Source organism: Cryptomeria japonica, chromosome 4, assembly GCF_030272615.1.
Source record: "Cryptomeria japonica chromosome 4, Sugi_1.0, whole genome shotgun sequence".
NCBI lineage: Eukaryota > Viridiplantae > Streptophyta > Pinopsida > Cupressales > Cupressaceae > Cryptomeria > Cryptomeria japonica.
Window position 1 is genome coordinate 171,988,658 of NC_081408.1, and position 10,995 is coordinate 171,999,652.

At 34.7% G+C, this 10,995-nt stretch overlaps 1 protein-coding gene across 1 annotated transcript; it reads right to left on the reverse strand.

Annotated features, from left to right (window-relative positions):
- Window positions 1–248: 248 nt before the first annotated feature.
- Window positions 249–3,385, reverse strand: LOC131067231 (putative disease resistance protein At3g14460). Its single transcript, XM_058002188.2, has one exon. The coding sequence runs from the start codon at window positions 3,155–3,157 to the stop codon at window positions 371–373; it is 2,787 nt and encodes a 928-aa protein (XP_057858171.2). The 5' UTR covers window positions 3,158–3,385; the 3' UTR covers window positions 249–370.
- Between the last annotated feature and the right edge of the window lie 7,610 nt (window positions 3,386–10,995).

Genomic DNA, 10,995 nt, shown 5'->3' on the forward strand with positions numbered 1-10,995 from the left:
ATAGTATGAAATAATTCTAAAGTAAAATAAAATAATTTATATGTTAAAAAAATACTAAAATTGATATTAATAATTTTTAAAATTGATGTATTTAAAATGTCTATCTTAATAATAATAATAATATGAAAAAGATATAACATAAAATATATTAAATTGTCTTTGTTAATTAATTAATTAAATTTTAAATTCAAACATTCTAATTTGCTTATTTATATTTACAAACTTTATAATAATATCTAAATCATATATAATTATCCAATAAAATATTCTATAAATAATTTTGATTTGACATATGATAATATACATTATAAGAAAAAAATATAAAAATACATTCAGCCTCCATTTCACTACCACAACCTCCACAACCTCATCAACCTGTCTTATTAATGACATTGGAATTATTGACTTTCATTTTGTTCCATAATTCCTCACCCTCCTTCAACATATCATCCACTCCTGTTTTGCGAAAGTGACACTCTTTCAAACTTCGCAGGGGCTCCAATCCACTTGGAACTTTCTTCAAATTGGGACAAAGAAATACATTTAGTATCTCAAGATTTGGCATTGCTCCATCCTCTAATTCTAAGAATTCCTCTAACACTGAAAAACCCCTAATTTCTAAGAAAAGCAGCTGAGGAAATCCCTTAGACTTCCCGAACCCTTTTGGCAATGCCTTGCATATATCATTTTCCCATATCTCCAACTTTATTAAGTTGGGCATCATTTCTAGTGCAGGATATTCAACACAATGACAATCATATAACTCCAATTGCATCAGATTTGAGAAGCCACATATCCAATTCGGCACTGCAAACCCCCATAGCCTAAGGAATTCAAGATCCTTCATAGCTAACATTTTCTCTGACAGAGGCGGAAGATTAACTCCAGTAGTGTTGATTAATTTCAAAGTACGCATCTTCACCAATATGGAAAGGATCCCATCTTCTATGCTTTTAAATTCAGCCTCGTGACGAATTCCTATCCGCACTTCACGGAGGTTGACCAAATTGACCAAATGCTCCAAACTTAAGAATTCATCGTCTTGAACAGATAGTTTGTTGTCGTTATCTGTTATCAGTACTTGTAAAGACACAAGTTTTGATAGTCCCTTGGGCATCGATCCATTAAATTTTTTCAGAGCGGTGCCCCACAAATCTAGATGTTCCAGGAAGTTGAGCTCACCAATCCACTCAGGCAACTGTTCTAGATTCTCGCAAATAGAAATGTCAAGGAATCGAAGACTCGTATTGCTTTTTACACATTCGGGCACCTCGGCAATATTTGTCCCTCTTAAATTCAAAAGTCTGAGGAGCTTCAAATTTCCAACACAAGCAGGCAATGAGGAGATTTGAGTGCCACTTAGATCAAGAACACGCAATACTCTCGCACCACTAAGCAAGATTGCCGGAATCTTTTGAATGCCTCTATTTTGTGAGAAAGAGAGAGTGCGAAGACGTGATGCAGAATATGCCCTGTTGCTTGCCATTACATCTACATCACCATCAACTATGCTTTTCTTGCACATTAAAATCCTCCTGTAACTACTGCTTGTTTGCACAGCTGGACCTTTTCTGAAGGATTCATCTACACTAAATGCACATTGACTTTCTTTTCCTATACTGATGGCCAAATCAAGCAATAAATCGTGCAACTTGAACATTCCCCATCCCTGATCATACATGACATCCATGTCGCCTACTCTCTCGACCAGACACAGACTATGAAGATGACATAAATAATTCCATCCAATATCTAGCTGGTGTTGGTCCTCTTCTTGAGGAATATATCCTTCTGCTATCCACAGGTTAATGAGATAGCGGGAATTTATTTCCTCATCTTCGGGAAAGAAAGACAGATATGCAAAGCAGGGTTTAAGATAAACAGGGAGAGAATCATAACTCAACTTTAGAATCTGCATAATGGAGTCCTCGGTAGACGACGCCGCTCTGAGTTGCCCCAATTTGGTTTCCCAATCCCTTGACAATCTCTTGCCCGCCAGAGATGCTGCCACTGTTTTAACTGCTAGGGGCAATCTTCCGCACTCGCCTTCAACTTGTCGAGCAATCCCTTCAAGTTGTTGTGGCGGTTGATTTTTCTGGGAGTCGGGGAAGGCAAAAGCGCAAAAGAGCTCCCAGCTCTCTTGTTGTGACAAAGGGTGCACCTCATAAACACGGGCATTCATGTTGCTGCTCACATGTCTGCTTCGTGTTGTCACCACAATTTTGCAACGGCTATCCTCCACAGTTGGAAGGCCAAGTGCAGATATCAAATCATCTTCCCCAGTTGCCCTCCACACATCATCCAACACAATGAGAGAGCTTCTGTTTGTTAAACAAGAAAGAATCCACTGTGCTGCGTGCACCTCACTTATCCGTCCATTAATGACCATGTCAGCTTGCGACTTTATTTCCAAGTCCTCGCCAGCTTGCAATTTTATTTGCCACGCCATGTCAGCTTGCAACTTTCTCAAGGAGTAAGCCTGAGAAATGGAAAGCCAGACCGACTTCTCGAACTTATCCTTTATTCTATTGAAAACATTTTGCATCAGAAATGTCTTCCCAACGCCGCCCATACCAACGACGGCAATGACAGGAGCGGCACGGTTATTTAGTAGGCTGAGGACTTCTTCAACCTTTGATTCAATAGCCACTGGTCGTGAACCCCTCTCTATTACACTTGACCCTCTAAAGTTTACAGTCTGAGATGTACTTGTAGAGGGTTGCTCTGGATGAGTCACATCCTTAACAAGCTTCAGCTCCGCAACATCTACCATGATGGACCTTATCCTATCTTTCACGTCCTTAATCCGACGTGCCATTTTATAGCGAAAGACTAATTGAGAATAACTGAAAGCACAGACACAAGAGGATTGGGGGCTTTCATTATTAGTACCTCTAGATTGAACAGCACATTCGTCCAGTATGTCCTCTGCATCCCAAGCAACATCTGCAACTTCCAGCAGCCAGCTTTTCACGGACTCATTGTTTGCACTCTGGGCATCTGCATCTGTGAGGTAGCCTCTTACATTTGTGAGCTTCTTGCTCAGCCATTGAAAGTCATTTCTGAAGTTACAGATAAGTGAAACCTCCTTGTTTATCTGCTCTATGATCATCCCTCCAATTTTTTCAACAACAACATCAACCAAAGCAGATGCCATAACTGATCTTTTTGAATAACTGAGAAACTCAAACACTCTCAAATATTAGTATGGACTAGAAATAACTTGAAGCACTCTCAAATGTTACTATGGACTACACAGATACAACTTGAAGCACTCTCAAACAATATTATAAACTCTGAAATTTCGATCTCTTAATAGCCAAGAAAAACTGAGCAAACGACAGTGAATGTGAGTAGAGCAGTGAAAGAAGTAAATTTATAAGAATGCAGATACAGCTTATTACGAACGATTCTCAGAATTCCGAAGGCCGAAGTTATTCTAATCTCTTTCACTTTAATTATTCTCTCCTCCTTTTTGACGGTAAGTATAATGATTGTGGATTTAAAATTATTCCCCTAGCTTTAGCTTTATCTTTACAGAACATGGTAGGGCCATCTCATTCGATTTGTCCGTTAGCTTTAGCTCTATCAAGAAAGAGGAGCCGAAACTTTAGGATTGAATGTAAAAGCATTTAAGTTAATTCTTTATTACTTTTTTTCTTCAAAGTTATTCTTATTCCTTTAATTGGATTTGCTCTTTAGCTTTAGATCTATCAAGAAAGAGAGCGATCCTGAAAGATTGAATGAGAAAGCACGTAATTTATTCTTTAATACCTTTTTCATCATACTAACCTTACTTTTCTTTGAAGTTATTCGTATGCTTTAACTTCTCCCAAAAACCATTACTTGGTGGCTTTTTTCATTTTTCAAATTTATTAGAGTTACGCTAGACTTAAATTGTCACCTTAGGGTTTACGATTTACATTAATTTGTTATATTTTTTCTTTTCAAATAATAATTTGGGATTTATTATATTTAATTTTTATTATTTAGTTTTTTTTTAAATATTCATATTATTGTAATCATTTATAAACATATATTCTTTTTTCTTATTTATTAAATATCTTTAAAGATAAAACATAATATTAGTAATAGTGGAAAACATATTTTTAAATTTTTCTTCATTCTAAATTACTTTTTCAAAGATTATTCTTAGTATAATGTATAAGTGGTGTATTCTAACATAAAATTATTTAAACTTCCATCAACCTAACTTAAGTTAAATGATACAAACATTTCTTCTAGAGATAAAATTAAGTTCTAAAGTGATTCATTCTTCTATCAAGTTACTTCCACCTAGACCACATGTCTAGCTAAATACATATCTATTTGATCGAAAAAAATTATGAGGATGTCTAACTAAATACATTAACACATTAAACTAGATAATTTACAATAAAAATGATAAGATTAAATATTGTAATTCATATAAATAAATGGCGTCTAATAGTAAAATTCAAGACAAGCAAGATATGTAAAGAATAGAAATGATAAACATTTAACAACTATAAAATATATTTTAATAAAATGATATAAGGTGTTATGTTTAAATATGGATCTTACATTCATAATAAATATAAAATATTCACAAAACTCATACCACATATATTACGCTCATGACTAAATAAAAAATATAAATAATATTAATTTTTAATTGATTAAGTGTTGTGTCAATGTCACATAAGAGAGGAGAAACAAACAATAGACATTTATAGGTTTTTTAATGGGTTTACCATATATAGTTGAGAGATCGTAAACCCTAGAAACATATATAGAGATGATGGTGTAAGGTCTCAACCAGTTAAGGTTAAATCCCCCTTTGATACTAATTTGAGTGCATTTCCATTATGTTGATTATCATAGAGAGCCAAATCACCTACCATAAAGGAATGAAGAAGAATATTTTGATTATAATCATGAGCAAGACATAAATCTAATAAGCTTAAAGGTGTTCCAAAGTATATGATTCTCATCAAGGATTTCAAGTTTCTGACAATATGTATTGTCATCAATAATTATTTGAAGGGAAATCTATAAAGATGGGTTGTCTAGCACAAAAGACATGATGACATCAATGCCATATAGGAGATTGTATAGGGTAGTGATGCCAATTGTATGAATACTCATGTGATATTCCCATAACACATATGAGAGTTGAGTATGCTTATTTATACCATGTGTACTGATTATTTTGGAAAGAATTTATTCAATTATTTTGTCAAAATATACAACCTAACCATTAGACTAAGGAAAATAAGGAGCAAAAAATTGATTTTAGATGTGAAATTATTCTAAGAATTGTTTCATGCATTTATTCTTAAATAGTGCACCATTGTCAAATATGGAAATTGAAGTCCAAAGTGAGAGAAGGAGTCAATAAATTACTTTAGCAGTCATGGAGTGAAGCATAACAGCCTCAACCCACATTGTACACTCATGATTGGTACACTAAAGATAAAAAATAATACTTGTAATTTAATTTCAGATCCATTTTGACAAGGTTATCCTTAGTGCAATGACTAGTGTATAAATGGTGTATTCTAGGATAAAAGTTGGCAAAATAACATGAAACTAACTTAATTTTAATGATTTACACATAATTATGGTGCCCGGATTAAGTTGTCAAGAAATCCATTATTGTATCAAGTTGGTTCTACAAAAGAAATAAATGACCTCATAGTTTCCAATATTCAAACTTAAATTTGTGTTGTCAATACCTCTCTCCAATTAACAATTATGTGTTGACTTTAGCTCAATATCTTCTTTTTTGACCTAGGTTGTCCATGCAACCCAATTTGGGGCGAGTCGGGGTGAGACTAATCCCCTAGAGTTATAGACCCAATCCAATCGGGCCAATAACTAGGTAAAACCAAACAATGAGAGTCAAACCTTGGGCATTTATGGGAAGAACCCAAAGCCTTAGCACAACCTTACAAACCATTTGGACTAGGGTTAGCTCAATATTCAGTTACATCTATGTGAGGGTTTTGTATTTAAGGAAAAACTCTAATTCATTTAAACCATCCAAATATCAGCCCTATAGCTCTTATCCTCATTGCTCATCATATAACAAGAACATCATAGAGTATCAACATTAAGATGACATCGTAAAAGTTTCTTCATACTTGTTTGTTATCTATGACCCTTTTCACCAAATTATGAAATCAATAATAAAAATCTAAATAAAAGATAACATTTCTTGTATAATAATATCTTAAACAATATCCAATGATCCTTCCCTTCATAAATACAATTTGTAGACATCCAAACAAATAGATTCTAGACACTTCAAATTCCAAAATTTAGATTTGGAAACAAAAAAATAGTTTCTCATAGACATAACTAGAAGATTTTAACTTGTGGTCATGAAATTTCTTAAGTTTTGTTTCTTAAAACATTAGAAAATTGATATGACACATTTGAAAATTCCTTGACTTCACAAGGCCGAAGTTATTCCAAACACTTTTACTTTAATTATCCTCTTCTAATTTTTTATCGTGGCTACAATAATTTTGTTTTCATCATTTGGACTTGAAATTATTCCCTAGCTTTAGCCTTAGAGAAGATGGTAGAGCAATTGAGCCGTCTTTTTCTTTTAAATATTCTTTATTACTCTTCTTTAATATTCTTTAATACTTTTCTTTTAAATATCCTTTAACACTTTTCTTTTAAATATTCTTTAATACTTCTCTTTTTCATACAAACTTCCCTAGCTTTAGCCTTAGAGAAGATGGTAGGGCAATTGAGGCGTATTTTTCTTTTAAATATTCTTTATCACTATTCTTTAATATTCTTTAATACTTTTCTTTTAAATAATCTTTAATACTTCTCTTTTTCATACAAACTTCACTTCTTCTCGTGAAATTTACTTTAAGTTTATTCTTATCCTTTTATTTCTCGAGCAACATCATTAATTCATGGTTCTCTTAAAATATTTAAAATAATTTTTTAACATGGGTTGGACTTAAATTGTCGCCTTGTACCTTACGATTCACATTAATTTCATGTACTTTTTCTTTTAAATATCTACTTTTCCACTGTGACGTTTGATCTTATCATTATGTTTTTTTTAATATTTTATATTATTTTAATCATTTTTAATGTCAAATAAATTAAATACTATTTATTATTTTTACTTCTTACTTTTGTTTTAAATATATATTTTAAATATATTAAATATATTTAATATTAAAAGATAATTATGCGGAAGGTATATTACACTTACAATGGATACAAAATTTTCATCAATAAAGAGACATTAAATTTGACATCCTTGTTGGTTGTCATCCTCCAACTTTAACAGTTTCTTTGTTTTCGAGTTTTTGGATACATAGTATTTAGCCTTAATTACTAGACATACTGTGTTATGTCAATCCAATTATTGCAATTTATTCCGAAGACATTTGCTATTATGACTAAATTAAGTATAAAAATGAATATAAAATAAAAATATAATAATATTATAATACTATAAAAATAATAATAGTCTTAATAGATTTTTTGTTTGTGATATTAAAAGCAACAAAACAAGGGTATTGACTTTGTAGAACAACCCTGAAGGGCAAAGAAACTAGGCCAACATGCCACTAACAAACAAACCACTTACAACATACAAGCCAAACAAGCTACTAACAACACATTAGCCAGATAGGCAAATAACAACACAAAAACTACCAACATCCCACATCAAACATGAAACAAACTAGCAACCAAACCGAAACTTTCGTAACAAAAGCTTGGACAAGATTTAAGAGAGGGACAACACCCTCATCTTCAAGAGACCTCAAAACTCCAAAATGTCTTCACCTCCATAGAAGATAAAGGTAGGGATCTTGGTAGATGGACAACCTCCAACATTGAATGAGCAACCGGGGAAAACAAACAATCTCCACCTCCATAGGATACTATGAAGGAACCATCAATGAGAGAAAAATTGTGACCTCGAATAGGAGCTCCAAGACTGCAACCACTGAAACAAGACCATCACCAAACTTGTAGAAGCAACATCCACCTCAATAGGACTATTAAGACAAGAGGAAGAGGCAAGGAAAGTCCAACTCAAAAGGAGCTACTGAAGGAAAAGATCAAGAGTGCACAATCGAGGCCTCAAAGCTAGAGCCCCAAGACAACATCCAATGAAACAAGACCACCCTCCAACCCACAAAAGCAATGTCCACCTCTATAGGACTGCATAGAATGCAGGTAGAGACAAGGGAATGGAAGGCCCATTCATTGCACATCAAGTGAATGGTGTATGAATAATGATAGATAACCCTCTACCAATAAAACCCATCTCTTCTCCATACAAAATGGATTCATACTAGTAACCAACATCAGACACCAAGAGTTGAAGAGTAGAGAAGACATTGCAGAGGGCAATAATAGCAAACATGGGGTTGATATCATGCACCTTCCCAAAGGCAAGGAAAACCAATGGGTGGCCTCCATCAAAGGATCTTCATCATCATGTAGGCTAAAAACCCACATATCAACCTTCACCACAAGCATAGCTACCATAAAGCTGAGAATACCAATAAGTGCAGTGAAAACACTGCCTCTACCAGCACTAGAGGCCCAAATCTAGGTACCCCTCACGGGAAAAAACCTAAAAAATACAACATGAGGAAAAATGTCTAGAATCCACCCCATCGTAGGGCATAAAGTAAAATATTGAAACCAAGGAATGACCGTCATTGAAGGACTACCAATAAGACAGGGGTATGAGATCCCATCTCCAACATTCACAGCAAATTGGCCCAAAATACCATCATAGACCATGATAACACCTCTCTTTCCACTTGGAACTATGAAGACATATCCACATCTTGCACCCAAGGCACAACTATTGTCATCTTGTAGAGAGCTAGAGGAAGGATTTGCAAATAGACTAACCACAAACCACTAAGGATATGTCCCAGCAAGAAAAACACCACAGTCCATTACTAAATAAAACCAAGGAGCCACCAAAGGAAGAGCCACAAGAACCCCTACCCCACACCACCAGAGATTAGCAAGGACAGTGTTGACAACACATAAGGGTGCCCTAGTAGAAACAACTACCACCAAAATTAGCCCACAAGAGCTCATGACTCTATCGATAATAGGGAATAGAGAAAATGGTGAAGACAAAGGCAAGATGAAAGTTAGGCTTTAATCAAAAGAGGTCATGCCCACCAAATCATCAACACCTACCCCATCATCCTTAGCGACATAGCAAGAATAGTAAAACTATAAGGAAGTTAAGTAGCAGAATAACTTCCTACACTAACCTTGAGAGGGTAATGCAAAAACTTTTACAGATCATTACAATAGTTACATAAACCTAACATAAATAGAATGCATACCACAACACAGTGATTTATGTTGGGAAAACCCTTTTGAGAGAAGAACCCCACACTCCAAAAGGTACTCAATATATCATGTAGAAATTAACAATAGATTACAATATACTTGCAGAACAAGCTTCTTACAGGAGTCCCACCAACGAGATCCAAAGGCAACTCAATAGCTATCAGACTCTGATAACATATCACAATTTACAATAGTCATAATAAAATCCCTTACTAAAATAGTATTACCTTCTAGGGAAAACACAATGCTCAAAATATCCATCATTAGATCTATGACCTAATGATAGACAATAAAGATTTACAATGATAAATTATATGTGGAATTTTATTTAAACCCCTACTAGGAAGTGTTTCCCCCTGGACCCCCAACCTGTCACTACATTGAGGCTGGCAAGGTGGCAACCCATTGCAACCCCCAATTTGGGGGCTCTACCCTTGAACCCCCATGGTCAGGGACACTGTCCCCAAACCCCCATTCTCACGTATTGAAACAAGAACCTTTTTTCAATAGTACGCTTTCATCATTACAAGGTTGAGACACAATTTTCCTAACAAAACTCCTACTTGTCAAACACATTACAAAAATGATGGGAGGGGTTCCAACATTATTGCCTAATCACTGGGGACCAAGAGGCCCATAGATTGAGAACATCATCTAAACTGCTTTGTGCTCACTATCTTAGTCAAAGAGTCTATAATATTCATAGAAGTCTCTAACTTAACCAGCTTCACCCTGCCATCCTCAACCATATGTCTAACAAAATTATATGGAACATCAATGTGCTTGTTCCTAGCATAAGAAGTTGGGTTCTTAGCTAGGAAGATCCCACTCTAACTATCACAATTGTTGGTGTAAATAAATATTCATCATGGATATTATTAAACTTTACTTAAGTTAACTTAGGATAATGCATCTCTTCGTAGTTTGGATTCAAGACACTTAGGGAAGTGTGCACATAGGGATATAGCTTGTAGGAGAAATTCCACCTTTTGTGGTCTTATTTTGCTGTTACACTCCACATTCGGTGGATCATCCACCTCTTGTGGAATATTATATTATTTCTCCTACCTACCCCTAGTATTTCTTACCTACCCTTGTTTCTCATTGAGCCACATGTCATGATTGTGTGCTCGTACATCCATATGGCCTTGCCTATATAAGCAAGCCTATATTCATTGTATCGGTTAATCTAGTTGATCATTTGCATATTGATGAGAATACAGTTTGTTCTTGGCATTCTTTTGTCTCTCTTTTATACTTTTCATTGTGCCCTTGATCTTGGCAAAATCTCACAACAATAAACTGTCACTACACATAATTTTATTACAATATCTGAACACAGTCTCTTAAGCCAAATTGATTCTTTACAAGCATGAGTAGTTTCTATACACTCTGCTATAGTAGTGGATAAAACGACCACAACCTGGCACTTACTCATCCAGCTAATTGCACCACCAAATAAAGTTAACGCATAAGCATTGGTGGATCTTTGACTATCAACATCACCTACCTATTCTGAATCCACATAACCATGAATATTAAGGGAAATCTCATCTCCTACTGAATTACCATGATAACACAAAGAATACTCTAGGGTACCCTTCAAATATTTGAAGTAACTGTTAATTACATCTCAATGAACTC